At 44.3% G+C, this 19,713-nt stretch overlaps 1 protein-coding gene across 1 annotated transcript in view; it reads right to left on the bottom strand.

Annotated features, from left to right (window-relative positions):
- Positions 1-19,713, bottom strand: part of wdr95 (WD40 repeat domain 95) — a 197,381-nt gene that overhangs the window by 88,068 nt on the left and 89,600 nt on the right. Inside the window, exons 11-15 of the mRNA XM_078546126.1 lie at positions 15,600-15,717; positions 7,569-7,638; positions 4,978-5,221; positions 3,735-3,840; positions 2,587-2,738 (exon numbers count right to left, since the gene is read on the bottom strand). Coding sequence (XP_078402252.1) covers positions 2,587-2,738; positions 3,735-3,840; positions 4,978-5,221; positions 7,569-7,638; positions 15,600-15,717 — 690 coding nt within the window. The remainder of the gene's footprint in view (positions 1-2,586; positions 2,739-3,734; positions 3,841-4,977; positions 5,222-7,568; positions 7,639-15,599; positions 15,718-19,713) is intronic.

The following is a 19,713-nucleotide window of genomic DNA, read 5'->3' on the forward strand; positions in this document are numbered from 1 at the left end:
CACCTATTTTCTCCTTCAGTCGGGATTTCATTTTTTCCTACCATCCGTGTTAAGCTGACTGGTCTGTCTTCCCTCATTTTAAAAAAAGGCTTAACGTTTGCTAACCATCAATCTCCTAGCACTAGCCCTTTCTCCAATGAATTATTAAAAATATGCAGTGATGCCTCTGGTATCTCTTCCCTGGAATCTTATAAAACGCAAATATGCAATCAATCCAGACCACAGGTTTTATTCTCATTAAAGTTTAAATAGGTAATTATTTAATATTTCACCTCTCTTTATTTTAAATGCAGTTATCTCATTTCTAACCTAATCATTCAATGTCATGTCCATCTGTCCTGATTCCTTGGTAAATGCTGAAACAAAGTAATTACTTAATATTTTTGCCATTTTTCTAGTGTTGCCTGCGATATTATCCTGTCCATCAATAAGTGGGCTTATTCCCATCCCAACTTTTCTATTTTTGTGCATGTCTGTAAATTATTTCACTATTCCGTTTTATGGGCCTTGATAATTTAATGTTATAGGGTGAAGTTTTTTGCTCTGCGGGCAGGCGCGCGCTCGACCCGACCGAGTGTAACATGACGCAAGATGATGTTAGGCGAGCGTTCCAATGTCATTGCGCACTTGTGCGATATTTCGGTTGGCGGACGCGTGCCAGAGTCAGCAGCGTGCCCGCTGACAATTAAAAGGCCTATTAAGGCCATTAAAAAGTTAATTAAAATAAATTTTTCGCTGCCCGTCCAACCTTACGGTTGACGGGCAGACCAAAAGGCCAAGTGGCCTTTGCACTTTTTTGGAAACCTCATCCAGTGGTCGGGCTCCCCATTTTAAATGGGGGACAAAAATCAGATTCCCTCCCACGTCATTTTTGTCCAGTGATGTGGAGTTTGGGAAGCATATTAAAAGCGTGAGAGTTCATGAAGAAAATGGGAAGCTGCTGAGGAGTTGGGATCATTCTGAAAGGTAAACATAAAATTCACACCTTCAAATGTCACTATTAGATGCTGTATTGTAAGGTAGATGTGTTTTTAATGCAGTGATTCATCCTAGGGATCTGTCCTTTAAATGTAAGGTGACCTTTACATTGATCAGCATTGTGTAATGTTCACATACACTTCAGTACTTTTGCAATGGAGAAAGCACCATAATGCAGTGAAAAATGTAAAAAGATGTCCTCGGCTGTCATTGTTTTTGCTTTGATTTAATTAGACTGCCAGCTCTTGCTGTTTAATTAGACTACCAGCTCTCGCTGTTTAATTAGACTGCCAGCTCTCGCTGTTTAAAAACAATTGCTTTTGAAGGTAGAAAAAACGTTCTGTACTTGCTCCCCCCATTGGTTGACAAGCATGCTGCTTTGAAATGAAAATTTGACATCTATTCTGTCAATGGAGCTGGTAACTTTTGTTATGATAACAGCTCCGTTATAAATCTTGGCTGGGTTTCAAAAGCTTCAGCTCAGCAAGTGGTCTTAGCACTATCAAAAATTTTACAAGTCTACAATAACAGAATGTGTCTTTGATGCGGCTTCTTGTTTGTTTGCAAACCTAATAGGCATTTAAAAGATTACAAGATGTTCCCCGTTGGGTTTTGTTGCGTTTGCATGCAGGGTTTTCTTAGATTGTTAGAGATTTAATGCTTTTCCAATGATTTTAAAATAATTCCATTGCCATTGCATGGCTCCTGAGGAATGTACATAATGCATACTGGGTGAGTAGTTACTGAGGTTACATGGGGGACATGGAGGTGCCTTGGGGTGACATGGTTGATCTAAGGGGGCATTAGAGGGTACACAGGAGCATAGAGGAGGCATGGATTAGCATGGGCAATCTGTGGGGCCAAGGGTTGGCATTGGGGTGGTTGGGGTGTTTGGTGGGGGGCGGTGGGGGGGGTAAGGTTTAGACTGCCTTCAAACAGTCAAAAAAATCACCAGTCCTCATTCTTCTGATTACTAAAACAAGTCAACATTTAGTTAGTCACTAGGTGGCAGTCTAGAACACCAAAACATAGCATCATGATCCAATTAATGGAAGTACAACCAAGTGGATATGATTGAATACAATGGCCTGAATCTTCTGGTTGGCGTACGGGGTGATGCGCGGTGACGTCAGGACGCACGCCCTAATCAGATCTTAAGTTCGGTGGGAGCGCACCGGAGTCGGCTGCACGCCCGCCGAACTGTCAAAGGCCTATTGAGGCCATTTAGATATCAATTAAAATAACTAACAGAGCTGCCCATTGGTGGGCAGGCGAAGAGCCCAGGCGGCCTTCGCATTTATCATGACACTGTTACATGAGGGGACATGTCTTAAAATCTTTTTTTTTTCTTTACTTAAATTTTTGAAAATCGAACTAATCCCCGAGGCAGCTCTGTGCCTCAGGGAGATTTCATGTGCGCGGAAGAGCGCAGGCCCCGACGCAGCCTCCTCCCCCCCGCCCGCACAGGCCCTGCTCAGCCCACCTGATGGGGAGAAAATTCTCCCCATTATTCCAAGAATGGACCAAAGAATGATAACCCATAGCTAGGCTATGAAAAGATCTTGTTACTTCAGAAATCATTCTGTAACAGTTTTGAAAGAGGCTCACTGTATCCTTAGGTGCAGAAGAGCAATGCCATCTGCAGTAATGCAAAGTGCTTTAGTGCCTGATACGTAGTGACACGCAGATATATCCCCTTTAATTTGACTGGCTTTTGAATTGGCTGTGTACAAGCAGCACTGATCCTCAATATCCCAGATCTAGAAACAAAAAAAAATGAAAGTGATTGACTATCACACAGAAATATTTCACAATTTTAAAAACAAAACAAATTCCAGCAACTTGCATTTCTATCATTTCCCCAGAATGAAAATTGCATGTGAACAAACTACACCTGTCTAACACAGAGACAGTTTTTCAGCTTACCATAAATTTAGCAAGAGATTTACTGCATCTCAGAAACATCCTATCATTACAAGTTGAATGGCCCAATGGAGTTGCTGTCTTGATGAGAAAAAAAGCTGTTCTATTTCAACAGCGTGAAACAACGAAAATTACCCTCATTCTGTTGAATGCGTTGCTATATAGGATTTTGCTTTTCATCCTCCCAGCGAGGGTGAATTTACGTTCTCATCAAATGAGGGTGTGAATAATGAGAATGAAATACTATTTCCTACTGGTCATATATGGTATCAACATTCAGCACTGCCATTCATATACAAAACCCACCTCTTTACCCAAGCCTTTTGTTATCCCTCCTAACTTCTCCATCTCTGGTTTAGCTTCCATTCTGTTGGAGCACCTTGGAATGTTTTTCAATGTCAGAGGCGTTGTATAAATCCAAGTTACTGGCAAAAGAAAAGCTCCTGATGCATCATGCTAACTCTGTGCTTTAAGCAAAATCTCTCAGGTAGGTGTCCTGCAGCACCAGTGTGAATTTTTCATATTTCTCACACCTAGCATATTCCATTTCAGATTGACAAATTAATGTTTTATTACAATTTCAATCAGCTTATGGTGTGAGCTCTCTCCCTGCAAGGACTCAACTGAGATGCCCCTGACTACACTGAGGATCGCTCCAGTTGGATTCAAACCTGAAATCTCAGATGTACTAACTTACTGCACCACTGTGCAAACCAGTGTCTACGGTTGTGCTGCCTAAATTTAATCAAAAACTGGAACATCTGGAAATAATTCAAAATCACCTCACGCAACTGGCATCATAAGGTGAGGCATCAAGCCCTAGATTTACAAACCTTCACAGTGATGTCAGCAGAGACTGAAAATAGTTTACTGTCATCAGCGGAGATGTATAGAAAGAATATTGGAGCACAGTGGCCTCTCAGCAAGCCAGTGGGTTTCCTTTAAACAAATAGATACACATTAAATGGATACAGATCACACAATATAATGAATATAGTCCACTATGTGACACTTTTTAAACCTTTCCTTCAATAAGAATACATTTAAAGGTCATAAAATACTGGGATTTCTGTGATAGAATGAGTTTTTATTTTGTTTCTATTACATTTTCTCCTCTCTTGGGTACCATCATATTGTATACCAGTCCCAGCAAAGTGGAATATTACTGATTTACTTCCAGATCTCAGTTTATAGCACTGTTAGTGTTCATTAAGGGGATGGACCCTGTGCCCGCTGGCCTACATTGACTCCCTGTCAAGCAACACCTTGATTTTAAAATTCTCATCCTTGCTTTCAAACCCTCCAACCCCACAACCCTCCCAGATAGCCACGTTCATCAAATTCTGGCCTCCTGAGCACCCCGATTTTAATTTCTGCACCATCAGTGCAAAGCTCTGCGATTCCCCACCTAAACCTTTCCGATGTTCTCTTTCTTCTTTCAAGACCCTTTTTAAAACCTAGCACTGTAATCACTGTGACTACTGCAGGCTGTAGGCATATTTAAGAAATTCTTCAAAATCCCAAGGGTGTTGTAAGAGTGAAAACCCAATGACATGTACCTCTGCCTCCATTTCTTCTTCACTGTACCTTTGGGACTGAGCATTCCCCAGGCACAGGAAAGAGGAATAGCAACCTGCCTAAAAATTGTTAAGAACAGGTTACAATCATTAATCTAACATTCCTCACTTTTTGAAAACCTCAATTATTCCCTTTACACTAAGCATGAAGATTCCTCTGATTGTTTTGTGTAGCAAAACCACATGTTCTTTCTGGCTGCTTTTACAATGCTACCAGGCAAAGCAACAAGAGCATTTTCATCTTCCTGCATCTCCTCGTACTCCAAAAGTCGCATCTTGAACTCAAATTGTCCAAATTAATGACCTTCCCTCATTCCAAAACTCTATTTCCCTTAATTGTGCTTTTATCATGCAGTAAACTAATTGGTATATTACAGAGCCATTGAGTTCTCTTTCTATTCACGGACATATAGAAGAATCTTTGCAGAAGGCTATTTGAAGCAATACATAGCAATTAAGATGAGAGGATAGTAACACCAAGTTTTCATGGCTACCTTACCCAGGAACATAGGGGTTCCACATGCGCACAATCCTGTCCATTCCACCCGTTACAATCAGGTTGTTCTTCTTACAGAAGTCAAAAGTTTTTACACCTTTGTGAACACGGAATACAGATTGATCACACTCAAGCCTCTTCTGAGGAACGCCAGGAGTGCTATGACACTTTATACTCTTTCCCTCTTTCCAGCATTCCTTCAGTTCCTTCATTTGTTTTTCCAAGTTGGTGGTTCCAGTAGTGCAACCTTCAATGGTTCAGTGAAGAAAATAATCAAATAAAATCAAATACCAGATGCAAGTAACAGAAGACAACAAACTAACAAGAAATGGAAAACACAATGTTTCAGTGACATCTGTTATATTTCTTCCAATTTCTAGCATGGAAGGAACAATTGGTAGCTTGGTTTCTACTTCAAAAATTAGAGTCATGGTGGAATAATTGAGATTTTCAAACTGAAGAAAAACTTTAAGTAAAGAAAATATATCTTGCAAAATTATGCCAGAAGATTCAGTAGCTACGTTGCACTTTTTGGTCTATTTTTATTCATTGATGTGTACAGGAAAAACTTGTACATTAGTCCAATTTATCTGTTTTAATGGATTCACTGCTGCTGTATTAACTATTCTCAATAAATGTCTTCTGTCACTTCTCTCCACCTTCTTATGCAAATATGTTTCTACGTCTAGAAGGATTATTTTGCTACCTCTGCTTCCTGCAGCTGGTTTCTTTTCAAGCCTACCGAATGAAATGCTGCCTCTCTTTCTCTTGCTGGACTCAACCCCTCATCCTAACCCCAGCAGCGCAGCACCGCTGGAGATTAGCCCATGTGCAGTGTTCCAGCGGGACAGGATTTCCATCCTCCCGTCCGACCACCAGAACCCTAACTCCGTTTCCTGCATCAAAGTTACTCTGATTTTCATGGAGGGTTCCCAGCAGGATTCCCAAAATCAATAAGGAGTATCCCATTACCCACCTGCAAAACCCCAGCACCACTTCAACAGCAGTAGAGGCGATTGTGAAATACAATAGGCAGAAGTGCCCCGAGTTACAAAACATCAGCAGCACAAAACAAGCTAGGTGGGGCCTGGAATGGATGGAGAAAGCCTCTATGAAGACTTTTCCCTGCAGTGAGGATCTCGGGGACTTTAGTGCCACTTCCTGGAGCCTACTGCCTAATGTGACACTAGGGGCAAAATTTAATGTGTGGGGCAGGGAGCCTGACACCACAATGGAATCCGGTAACTTGATCATGGAGTGCCCCGCCAGAATAAAGTGCCTAAACTGGCAGCAGGAAAGCTGTCACCATGGCTTCTGGCTCCTCTGGGCTCATTTAATTGATGCAATGCTGAATATCCCACTCCTGAAGGCTGCCAGCCAATTAGAGGCCGGCAGCTCTGCAGTACCGACAGTGCCACCGTGGATGGACGATGGATCATCTGTAGTCAGGTAGATTGGGTGGATGGGGTTCCCAGGGAGGGGGCACTGGTCAAGGGTACAGCAAGGACAGGGGGTGGTTTCCTGTGGGTTTCCCCATTCCCAATGCCAGGTCCCTCGAGTCCCCTGTTCATTATTTGTTGCATACCAGCGGCAATGAAATGAGGCCCTTAAGTGATCGCTCAAGGGTTTCAATTGGCCTCCAGGTGGAAAGGCCACCTTAAACTTAATCGAAGGGAAGCGAGAAGGTGGCAGGACACCCACCCCACACCCTCCTGCCCGATCACATGGCCCACCCACCTCCGAACCTGCCTCTGGGTTAAATTCCACCCTAGGATTCTAGGGAGCAGCAATAAGACAGATGGATGCTTGGGAAATGCGCCAGAGACCCAGACCCTGCCTATGCCACAGCCATTTACACAACATGGGTGGAGAAATGGAAGTCTGCATTGGAAGGCTTGGGAGGTGGGGGAGGGAGATACAGGTCGGGTGGTGAGGCTGTGATAGGCCATATTTTCCTTTAGTTTAAGGAACAAACTTAATACTGATTTCCACATGATTCCAGTAGAGACCAGTCCCCAACGAGGGCTACTGCAATTAATTGCTGCAGTTCAATACGAATCCAAACAATCCAATCTAAAATCTACCTGGCAGTCCTACAGTGCCAGAAGACACAGTCTAACTTAACAGTCTTTTATATGGCACTTTATCAAAAGCTTTTTGAGAATCAAGATCACCATAAAGGTAATTGTACCATTATGCACAGTAGTTCAGATTCAGTGTTTCTTGGGACAGGAGACTAATGTTGCTATTCTTTATTATTTGTGTGTAATGACTTAACATACCAGAGAGATTTCGACTTGAAACAGATAACTTTATTACAGAGAGCTTTTCAGAAGCTACCTGCTTGAACCAGGTCTTCCACTAGAAAAGCAGCACCCCCCCCCTCCCCCGCAAACCCACCCCCAGCAGATTACCTGAGCTTTGGGCTCTTTGGTCAGAGTGTCCAAGAACAATCACATCACTCCCGATAGGCAGTAGGAAAGACTATACCTTCAATTACTACATCATGCTAACATAGTTTCTAGTGAGTTAGGGCAAATTAGGCTTTAAAAAAAGTCACTTTAGAAATATCTGGTAGGTGAAGACTTGTTTACCTATTACCAAAGCTGAAGCTTCATGATTTGATGAAGATATGATTGCTCCGATTGAATCATAGTACTTCATCTGAAAGAAAAAATATGATCCAGGGAATTAAAATGTGCACAATGCTGATTGAAAGAAAATAACTGCATTGAAAACAACTTTAAAATTCAAGAGAGACAGACAACAACCTGCGCTCACACAGGAACAGTAAAGCTGATTTTAATTTGTGGTGTGGCTCAGGTGACAGATGTGCCCACGTCGTCTGCCCAATTTAATATTTTGTGATTGGACATCATTTAAATACTGGATTCAAGCTACCAGCACCTATCATGCACCTTAGAGACTTCATTAACCATCCCACAGCTTTTAAAGGAGTGGCTGAATTTTTAGTGTCGAGCAAAGCCTCTGAAATTCCAATTGAAGCTAAGATTGAAATCCCAGAGAATCTTCAAATTGGTGGTGTAACATCGGGTTCCTCTCTAGTTCCTCCAAGTTCCTTGTGTTCCCAAAAAGGCATTTTCTGGTCAGGGGTCACAGGAAGATCTCCTGCCCACCTGCCTCACAATGCCGGGGGAGTTCCTGTGTTACCCCAGGATAGGGCTGGATTTTCATGGCGTCAGGAAGTCTCAGCGACCTTTAGAAATGGTGGGCTGGAAGTCCACCCCCATTTCCAGCAGATCAATTTTTGCTAGTAGAGGAAAGCAGTAGTCGTGATTCACACGGGAGGAAAACCCTAAGCTCAGCAGGGCCATTTCAAATTGACTCTGTTTTGACTGTTTCAAGGACATTAGCCCACAATATGGAAGTCATGAATTGGAGGAGTAGGCATAAATGGTCTTGAAAGGCGGATAAGGAAACTATCATGATCAAAAGCTTTTTTAAAATACCCCACTCTATAAACATGAAAAAACAGGCTGCAACTGTCATTGAGGGTTTAAAAAATCTCTGCTGGACTGCTTTGATCGGAAGGTGTAGGTTAGAAAAAACAGTAGCATTTGATAGTGCAGTTTGACTAGAACTCTTTGTTCACATTATCCCAGGAGCTTTCAATGTGTTATTTTGAATGCTTGGCTGAGTTTCAACAGCTACAATTATCTCCACAGGGGTTCTGAGTTCACAATTTGACAGTTGACAGTTAATAAAGTCTATTAAAGGGTTAGCTGTCTTTGATGAAGGGTCTGAATAGAAGTCTGTTGGTTTTTATAAAAGATTAACCACTTGAGGAGATTTAAAAGCTTTAAATGGATTTTATGAATGGGAGTTTTTTCACTATCAAGTATATAGGAGTGAGAGCTATGTTATATTGTTAGAAGTTTACTTCTTTTGCCATCTCAACATGGCTTCTGAGATATGTCCATGGTGGATTCTGGGCAAGTGGCTATGGAGGTAGCATGGAGGGTATGAGGAGTTATGGGGGGCATGAGTTGGTATGGGGATATGAGGGCCATGGAGGGTGTATGATTTGGTATCAAGTTTGGTGAGTTGGGAAATTTCTCGACTTAAGCTACTCACCTTAGTAGCCAAGATTGAGCCCATAATGTCCTCAGTGGAACTCCCCTGGGTCAAGCTGATTTCAATGCCATTAGCCCTAGACCTTTGCCAAGCAAAGGCCATCAAGGGGATGGATTACTTCAATTTGCTACCTTAAGGCCTCCTTCAGAGATAAAAGGCTTTAAACTTTTTAAATCCTTTGACCTATGAAAGCCTCAACCCACTCCATTGCTGCTGGCCTATCAGAGTGATTGGCATGATGTGTCCATGCAGGTGCCAGTGGTCTATCCCAACTATGCAGGGGACTGACAATCAACTCTATCTCATATCCACCAAGAGAACAGTACTAAAGGAATTTTGGCTCCAAAGAGTTCAACTGCCTTAGGTTGGTATGCATGCAAGAAAATACAGGGAATATAGGAAAAGAAAAAAGTGACAGAGAGGACACATCACATTGTGAAATAGGAGCACACTGGATGTGCAATAAGCTTATTACAGTTCTCAACTGACTGCACTGTATTTGAAGACTTCTTGCATGAAAATTAATATTCCTGCTATACAAAAACCTTTACCCAATTATATATATTAGCTAGTCAGCTGAACACAGATAAGGAAGGAGATAAGGGGCAGAATTTTGATGTCATTGGGCTGGCGCGGTGGGTGGGCCTGGGAGTGGCCGGGAAACAGCCCACCACCCACAATCGGCCCCCGGCCATGATTTCACGCTGGCTGGCCAATGCCAATTAATGGCCAGCCAGCATGAAAGGCGCGCTGAAAGGCTCAGCGCTGCTGGGGTGGGGGTGGGAGGAGGGCAAGCGCTGCAGTCAGTGTGCAATGAAAGCTCCCTGAAGGCAGAGAGCTGTCTCAGGGAGCTGAGAAATTTAAAACCATCGAATAAAGATTTTAAAATGCAGAAAAAGAATGTCCACACATCGGACTCACTTACCTAAACATATAGATTATAAAAATTCAGCCTAAGCATTTCTTTTTAAATTATATCGGAAACCCCATCCCGCCCTTGAACAAGGTTTCCTCAAAAATCCAAAGGCCGCCTGGTCGATTCACCCACCCGTCAACTGTAACATTGGACGGACAGCGAAAAATCCAGGTTAACTAGTACATTAATGGGCTTAATAGGCCTCTTAATTGTCGGCGGGCGCGCTGCCAACTCTCACGCTCTTCAGTCCACAGGGAGCTGGATCAGGAGGGTCCACCTTAGGCTGGAGAGAGGAAGCCAGCTCTTACTGGGCACTGTCCCCACGAGCGGTACAGCCCCCTTGTTGCTGGTAGAATAAATTGGCCACTTGAAGATCTCAATTAGGCTCTGGTCAGGAATTCCGGCCTCAATTTTCCCTGCCCGACTTAATTGGGATGAGTCCAGCCCAAAATAAATTGCACCCATTGGGGCTCATTAGAGGAATCAGCTATACTCCTGACTTTTAAAAAAATTCTTTCACAGGTCGTAGGCTTCGCTGGCTGGGCCAGCATTTATTGCCCACCCTAATTGCCCTTGAGAAGGTGGTGGTGAGCTGCCTTCTTAAAATGCTGCAGTCCATGTGGTGTACGTACACCCACAGTGCTGTTAGGGAGGGAGTTCCTGGATTTTGACCCAGCGACAGTGAAGGAACAGCAATATATGTCCAAGTCAGGTTGGTGAGTGGCTTGGAGGGGAACTTCCAGGTGGTATTGTTCCCATGCATCGGCTTGCCTTCTAGGTGACAGAGGTCATGTGTTTGGAAAGTGCTGCCTAAGGAGCCTTGGTGAATTCCTGTAGGGCATCTAGTAGTTGGTAGATACTACTGCCACTGTGTGTTGGTGGTGCAGGGAGTGGTTGTTGAAGATGGAGAATGAGGTACCAATCAATCTGGCAGTTTTGTTATGGATTGTGTTGAGCTTCTTGGGTGTTATTGGAGCTGCACTCATCCAGGCAAGTGGAGAGTATTTCATCACACTCCTGACTTGTACCTTATAGATGGTGGACTGGCTTTGGGGAGCGAGGAGGTGAGTTACTTGCCGCAGGATTCCCAGCCTCTGATCTGCTCTTGTAGCCACAGTATTTGCATAGCTGGTCCAGCTCAGTTCCTGGTCAATGGTAACCACCAGGATGTTGATAGTGGGGGGATTTCAGAGATGGTGATACCACTGAAAATCAAGGGGTGATGGTTAGATTCTCTCTTGGTGGAGATGGCCATTGCCTGGCATTCATGTGGCGTGAATATTACTTACCACTTATCAGCCGAAGCCTGGATATTTTCCAGGCCTTGCTGCATTTGGACTTCAACTGCTTCAGTATCTGAGTTGTCGTGAATGTTGTTGATCATTGTGCAATCATCAGTGAACATCCCCACTTCTGACCTTATGATGGAAGGAAGGTCATTGATGAAGCAGCTGAAGTTTGTTGGGCCTAGGACACTACCCTGAGGAACTCCTGCAGTGATATCCTGGGTCTGAAAATGATTGACCTCCAACAACCACAACCATTTTCCTTTATGCAAGGTATGACTCCAACCACTGGATTCCCCTTGATTCCTATTGGCTCCAGTTTTTCCAGGACTCCTTGATACCAAATTGGTTAAATGCTGCCTTGATTTCAAGGGTAGTCACTCTCATCTCACCTCAGGAGTTTAGCTCTTTTGTCTATGTTTGGACAAAGGATGTAATGAGGTCAGGAGCTGAGTGGCCCTGGCGGAACCCAAACTGAGCATCAGTCAACAGGTTTTTGCTGAGTGAGTGCCGCTTGATAGCACTGTTGATGACATTTTCCATCACTTTGCTGATGATTGAGGCCAGGCTGATGGGGTCTTTATTGGCCGGTTTGAATTTGTCCTGCTTTTGTGGACAGGGCATACCTGGACAGTTTTCCACATTGCCAGGTCGATGCCAATGTTACAGCTGTACTGGAACAGCTTGGCTAAGAGCATAACAAAACAAAAACAGAATTACCTGGAAAAACTCAGCAAGTCTGGCAGCATCGGCGGAGAAGAAATCAGTCAACGTTTCGAGCCTCCATGGCCCTTCGGCAGAACTGCAGCATAGTTTCAACAAGGGAGAAATATAAATTGGTTTAAGGTGGGTGGGGGGCGGGGGGGAAGAGACACATTGAGGGTGTGGTGTGAGCAGATAATCAAAAGATGTCAGAGACAAAAGGGTCAAAGAGGTGTCGAAGGTGGTGGTCTTTGTCTGAGAAAAGTGCTAATTAAGAATGGAATACAGGATATTCAAAGTACAGCTCTAGTGGGGGTGGGGTGGAAAGACTAAAGGTTTTAGTTTTAGATTTAAAAATAATGGAAATAGGTGGGGAAAGAAGAATCTATATAAATTATTGAAAAAAAAGCGGGTGGGGGGGGGAAAAGAAACGGGGTGGGGATGGGGGGAGGGGGAGTTTAAGATCTAAAGTTGTTGAATTCAATATTCAGCCCAGAGGGCTGTAAAGTGCCTAGTCGGAAGATGAGGTGCTGTTCCTCCAGTTTGCGTTGGGCTTCACTGGAACAATGCAGCAAGCCAAGGACAGACATGTTGGCAAGAGAACAGGGTGGAGTGTTAAAATGGCAAGCGACAGGGAGGTTTGGGTCTTTCTTGCGGACAGACCGCAGGTGTTCCGCAAAACGGTCGCCCAGTTTGCGTTTGGTCTCTCCAATGTAGAGGAGACCGCATTGGGAGCAACGAATGCAGTAGACTAAGTTAGGGGAAATGCAAGTGAAATGCTGCTTCACTTGAAAGGAGTGTTTGGGCCCTTGGACGGTGAGGAGAGAGGAAGTGAAGGGGCAGGTGTTGCATCTTCTGCGTGGGCATGGGGAGGTGCCATAAGTGGGGGTTGAGGAGTAGGGGGTGATGGAGGAGTGGACCAGGGTGTCCCGGAGGGAACGATCCCTACGGAATGCCGTCAAGGGGGGTGAAGGGAAGATGTGTTTGGTGGTGGCATCATGCTGGAGTTGGCGGAAATGGCGGAGGATGATCCTTTGAATGCGGAGGCTGGTGGGGTGATAAGTGAGGACAAGGGGGACCCTATCATGTTTCTGGGAAGGAGGAGAAGGCGTGAGGGAGGATGCGCGGGATATGTGCCGGACACGGTTGAGGGCCCTGTCAACGACCATGGGTGGAAAACCTCGGTTAAGGAAGAAGGAGGACATGTCAGAGGAGCTGTTTTTGAAGGTAGCGTCATCAGAACAGATGCGACGGAGGCGAAGGAACTGAGAGAATGGGATGGAGTCTTTACAGGAAGCGGGGTGTGAGGAGCTGTAGTCGAGGTAGCTGTGGGAGTCGGTAGGCTTGTAATGGATATTGGTGGACAGTCTATCATCAGAAATTGAGACAGAGAGGTCAAGGAAGGGAAGAGAAGTGTCAGAGATGGACCATGTGAAGATGATGGAGGGGTGGAGATTGGAAGCAAAATTAATAAATTTTTCCAGGTCCCGACGAGAGCATGAAGCAGCACCGAAGTAATCATCGATGTATCGGAGAAAGAGTTGTGGGAGGGGGCCGGAGTAGGACTGGAACAAGGAATGTTCCACATACCCCATAAAGAGACAGGCATAGCTGGGGCCCATGCGGGTACCCATAGCCACACCTTTTATTTGGAGGAATTGAGAGGAGTTAAAGGAGAAATTGTTCAGTGTGAGAACAAGTTCAGCCAGACGGAGGAGAGTAGTGGTGGATGGGGATTGTTCGGGCCTCTGTTCAAGGAAGAAGCTAAGGGCCCTCAGACTATCCTGGTGGGGGATGGAGGTGTAGAGGGATTGGACATCCATGGTGAAGAGGAAGCGGTTGGGGCCAGGGAACTGGAAATTGTTGATGTGACGTAAGGTGTCAGAGGAATCACGGATGTAGGTGGGAAGGGACTGGACAAGGGGAGAGAGAAGGGAGTCAAGATAACGAGAAATGAGTTCCGTGGGGCAGGAACAGGCTGACACGATCGGTCTGCCAGGACAGTTCTGTTTGTGGATTTTGGGTAGGAGGTAGAAGCGGGCCGTCCGAGGTTGGGCGACTATCAAGTTGGAAGCTGTGGGAGGAAGATCTCCAGAGGAGATGAGGTCAGTGACAGTCCTGGAAACAATGGCTTGATGTTCTGTGGTGGGGTCATGGTCCAGGGAGAGGTAGGAGGAAACGTCTGCGAGTTGACGCTCAGCCTCCGCGAGGTAGAGGTCAATGCGCCAGACAACAACAGTACCACCCTTGTCAGCGGGTTTGATGACAATGTTGGGGTTGGACCTGAGAGAACGGAGTGCAGTGAGTTCAGAGAGAGACAGATTAGAATGGGTGAGAGGAGCAGAGAAATTGAGACGGCTAATGTCACGCCGACAGTTCTCAATGAAAAGATCAAGAGAAGGTAAGAATCCAGAGGGAGGGGTCCAAGTGGAGGGAGAATATTGGAGGTGGGTAAAAGGATCCGTTGAACGGGGAGAGGACTCCTGCCCAAAGAAGTGAGCACGGAGACGAAGACGGCGGAAGAAGAGTTCAGCATCATGCCGAGCCCGAAATTCATTGAGATGAGGGCGTAAGGGTATGAAACTAAGTCCTTTGCTGAGCACTGAACGTTCAGCATCGGAGAGGGGAAGGTCAGGGGGTATAGTGAATGCGCGGCTGGGGCTGGGATTGGAAGATGGGGTGAGGACGGAGGGACAAGCAGGGGTGGAGGGTCCCAGATGGGTGTTGGAGTTGATGAGTTGTTGGAGCTTGCGTTACTTAGCACTTGAGAGAAAGAGAAAAAGTTTCTTGTTGAGGCGACGGATGAGGCGAAGAATAAAATGAAACTGGGGGCACGCGCAGCTTTGAAAAAGGGTGCGGCGGTGCTGCTGGAGGGAGAGGTCGAGTGTGTTCATATGGCGGCGCATGGCACTGAGTGTGGATCTCAGAATGCGACGGAATGCTAAGAGCATGGCAAGTTCTGAAGCACAAGTCTTCAGTACTATTGCTGGAATGTTGTCTGGGCCCATAGCATATCCAATGCCTTAGCTGTTTCTTGATATCATGTGGAGTGAATTGAATTGGTTGAAGACTGGCATCTGTGATGCTGGGGACCTCAGGAGGAGGCCAAGATGGATCATCCACTTGGCAATTCTGAATGAAGATTGTTGTTGAAGATTAAAGGAGGACTTTGCAGGGTCAACAAGGCTGGGTTTGCCATTGTCATTTCCAGTGCCTAGGTTGATGCCAGGTGATCCGTCTGGTTTAATTTCTTCTTGTGGGCTTTGTAGCTGTTTTTGATGCAATGGAGTGGCTTGCTAGGGCATTTAAAAGGGCATTTAAAAGTCAACCACATTGCTGTGGGTCTGGAGTCACATACAAACCAGATCAAGTAAAGGCAACAGATTTCCTTCCGTAAAGTTATCAGTGGTTCAGATGGGTTTTTACGACAATCGACAATGGTTTCATGGTCACTATTACCGAGACTAGCTTTTTAATTCCAGGTTATTAACTGAATTTAAATTCCACCAGCTTCCACGGTGGGATTCTAACCTATGGCCCCGCAGCATTAGCCTGGGCCTCTGGATTATTAGTCCTGAGACATTACCACTACGCCACCGCCTCCCCTTAACTATATAGGCAATTACCTGTGTTACCCAATCTTCATGTACTTTCCATCGAATGCAAGTGACATTTGGTGACAGGATGGAGTTTTCGATGCTGATAGTGGGCAAATTATCCACTTTGGGCCACTTTTTCCATGTTCTGCATTGAACAAAAAGACACAGAAATTAAAATGTACTATCCCAGCACTGATAACACTCCATTACCAAAATAAAATGGAAAAAACAGACCTGACGAGTTGAATGACCTTATTTTGTTACATTCTTGTTATGTTCTCATGTCTTAAGATATCACCCATTTTAGTTGTTACAGGTTTCAAAATTGCTCCCAGCTCTCAGCTATTCTTTGAATATTTAGACTAATAACAGCACCCAGGGCTTGAATATCAGGCAACATTAGATTTAATTAGACAGAAGGAGGAATATTTAGGCCTAGGCAACGAGGTGGCAGTAAGTTTCATTGCTAATTTTCCTTGAGCACAGTTCTAGCTATCTATTAAATCCCATTTGTAAATATCTTTCTGTTTCTGTTCTTTTTACTTGCAAATTAACTGCCCAAGTTTATAACCATATAATGGCAACTGAGTTTTGCCATTCAGCTACAATTGACAAAAATAATTTTCCTTCACAACAAAAGTATTAAACGTCTCCTGTAAACTACAATCAGAATAAATGTTTAATCCTCTTGCATTTTAATGAACGTTATTTTTAAGACAGCAAGTACTTGAGGTTACAGCAGAGAAAACTCTGAAGTATTAATGTTTAACTTAATGTGTGGGTTTAATCCCCATTTGTGGTTTTAAATGCTAGTTATGGCAATGTGTTAAAATGCCAGAGATAATGATTTAAAAGTCACTTTGGATTTTTTTTTGCATAAATTAGCATTCTTCAATTACACAATCCACTATCTTTAAGAAGCATTCCAAATTAAATTGTCCTGTAAATAAAAGGCGACATTATATTTTATGTAGTTAATGTCTTTATATTAAAACTATTAAATAATTCTCTTTGACATTCCAGAAAGTGATAAATCAGGGCAGGAGAGCCTCTACTTTTAACTGCTCTAGCAGATACTTTGACCCAAGTCCAGACCAGCTGTGTAACATCTCTCTGCCTTCAAATGTACAAATAAATTACTGACCTCCTTCATAGACTAAGTGCAATCTGTTCAGCTCTACCCAGTCAGCAACATTTTTCCCAGGCTAGCCCCCACACGCTTGAAAGGTAAATCAAGGAAAGCTCATGGATATTTGTCTAATCTACTCTTTATTATTTATTCTTGGTCAGCTGTCTTCAGCATGATATTTGCAAGGTGTCAACAGCTCAGACGTAATCATGTTATACACAGCGTTCAATCATCTCTAGCTGAACTTATCCTTAGATTCCTAAACCCTGTTCTTAATTCAAATTCCCCCAGTGCTTTTTAAAGGTGTTGTTCAATACAGAATTTTTTGCTTTTGCTGAAAGTTTATTTCGCATTAGCACTCTGCCATGGGGGTGGTCGTGGAATAGAAAGGACTCTTAAAATTCAAGTTTATTGGGCTCCTTAACAGGGCCATCATTGGTGCATGCAAGATCTCAATAACTAAGCATAATGAGCTCACTACTGAAATCCAAATCTGAATTAGGAAGAGACCAAGGAAGATCATAAATATCTGGCTGGGAATAGGAATGGAATAAGGTGGGTTTTCTACTACTGCTATGGCAGGGTGGGGGGAAGAGGGTGTGGGAGGGGAGGGGGTTCATCAGGGCTGAACAGTAGAAATACAAGGATGGATGAATATTAAGGTTCGTTTTGAATTGGTGATTAGGGAATTTTTAAGCAGAACTTTGCTTCAAGAAATTAAACTTAGAAGCAGTAGGGAAGAGGGGAGGGTTCAATGTTGGGTGGATAACACATGGCAAGTGAAAGCCATGGAGTTAATGAGCAAACAAATGGCGTGCTTTATTGTTCCATGCTATCTTGTATTATGATTGCCTCAGGAGTGAAGTGTTACATTGACATTGAGTTCAGATCTTTTTGATTTAGTTCCTGAAAAGCAGGTTGCAGAATTAAATCAGGCTATAGGGTAAAAGTATGATCAGGAATGTCAAAACACATGGTAGTTGTCAAACATGACTATCAGTACATGGACAGAACAGCTAGGTGTATCAGTATTTAAAAAAAAACAATTTACTCAATCTTTCAATTTATTTGCCTTCACTAAAGAATAAGCCAGAGAATATTGGTTCATCTGATTAGCAATACAAACTTCTCATCAACATTAAACCAATCACTAACAGATAGTTAATGTAATATTTAGGAGGACATGCCTAGCTTTTATAATTTCAATGATTGAAAATGTAAAAAAAATTATAATCCTTCAATTTTTTCCTTCATTTTTTAGGTTCTGACATGATATTCTATGGCTGAAAGAGTGGAGAGGTAATTTGTTGGGTAATCAGGACTGGAAACGGATTGATTGTATCCCTCTCTTTCCCATTGTCAAACTTACAGATCTCTGCTCATCCAATAACAGTATCTTGGTATGACAGTCAGAGATGTGATGCAATACCCTAGCACTTGGTATCATAACACACTGAAGAACTGTTCCACACAAGGGGCGTAGTGGGGGGAGGGGTTGGGGTAGTGGGGGGAGGGGTTGGGGTAGTGGGGGGAGGGGTTGGGGTAGTGGGGGGAGGGGTTGGGGTAGTGGGGGGAGGCAGTGGCGTAGTGGTATCATCGCTGGACCAGGGTTCAAATCCCACCACAGCAGATGGTGAAATTTGAATTCAATAAAAATCTGGAATTGCAAGTGTAATGATGACCATGAAGCCAGGGCTGTAAAAACCCATTTGATACACTAATACTAATACCCTTCAGGGAAGAAAATCTGCCATCCTTATCTGGCCTGGCCTACATGTGACTCCAGACCCACAGCAAAGTGGGTGACTCTGAAATGGCCTAGCAGCCACTCAGTTGTGTCAAACCGTGAAGAAGTCCCAAAAGGAATGAAACCAGGTGGCCTCAGCACTGGGAATGACAATGGCAAACTCAGCCCTGTCCACCCTGCAAAATCTCTGAACTAACATCTGGGGGCTTGTACCAAAATTAGGAGAGCTGTCTCAGAGACTAGTCAAGCAAGAACCTGACATAGTCATACTCACGGAATTATACCTTACAGGACAATATCCAGGCTTGTGCTGACAAGTGGCAAGTAACATTTGTGCCACACAATGCCGAGCAATGACCATCTCCAACAAGAGAGAACCTAACCATCACCCCTTGATGTTCAATGGCATTACCATCACTGATTCCCCCACTATCAACATCCTGGGGCTACCACTGACCAGAAACTGAACTGGACTAGCCATTTGCATACTGTGGCTACAAGAGCAGGTCAGAGGCTAGGAATCCTGTGGTGAATAACTCACCTCCTGACCCCCCCCAATGTCTGTCCACCATCTACAAGTCAGGAGTGTGATGGAATACTCCCCACTTGCCTGGATGAGTGCAACTCCAACAACACTCAAGAAGCTGGACACTGTCCAGGACAAAGCAGCCCGCTTGATTGGCACCACATCCACAAACATTCATTACTTCCACCACCGACGCACAGTAGCAGCAGTGTGTATCATCTACAAGATGCACTGCAGGAATTCACCAAGGCTCCTTCGACAGCACCTTCCAAACCCACAACCACGACCATCTAGAAGGACAAGGGCAGCAGACGCATGGGAACATCACCACCTGGAAGTTCCCCTCCAAGTCACTCACTGACCTGACTTGGAAATATATTGCCGTTCCTTCACTGTCGCTGGGTCAAAATCCTGGAGCTCCCTTCCAAACAGCACTGTGGATGTACTTACACCGCATAGAATGCAGCAGTTCAAAAAGGCAGCTCACCACCACCTCCTCAAGGGTGGGCAATAAATGTTGGCCCAACCAATGAAGCCCACATCCCATGAATGAGTAAAAAAAATGTCCTAGACACCACCATCTCTGGGTATGTCCTGTCCCACCAGCAGGACAGATCCAGCAGAGGTGGCGACACAGTCGGGAGGGAGTTGCCCTGGGAGTCCTCAACTCCGACTCCGGACACCATGAAGTCTCATGGGATCAAGTCAAACATGGGTTAGGAAACCAGCTGATTACCAT

Source organism: Cetorhinus maximus, chromosome 7 (assembly GCF_964194155.1).
Source record: "Cetorhinus maximus chromosome 7, sCetMax3.hap1.1, whole genome shotgun sequence".
Classification (NCBI taxonomy): Eukaryota; Metazoa; Chordata; class Chondrichthyes; order Lamniformes; family Cetorhinidae; genus Cetorhinus; species Cetorhinus maximus.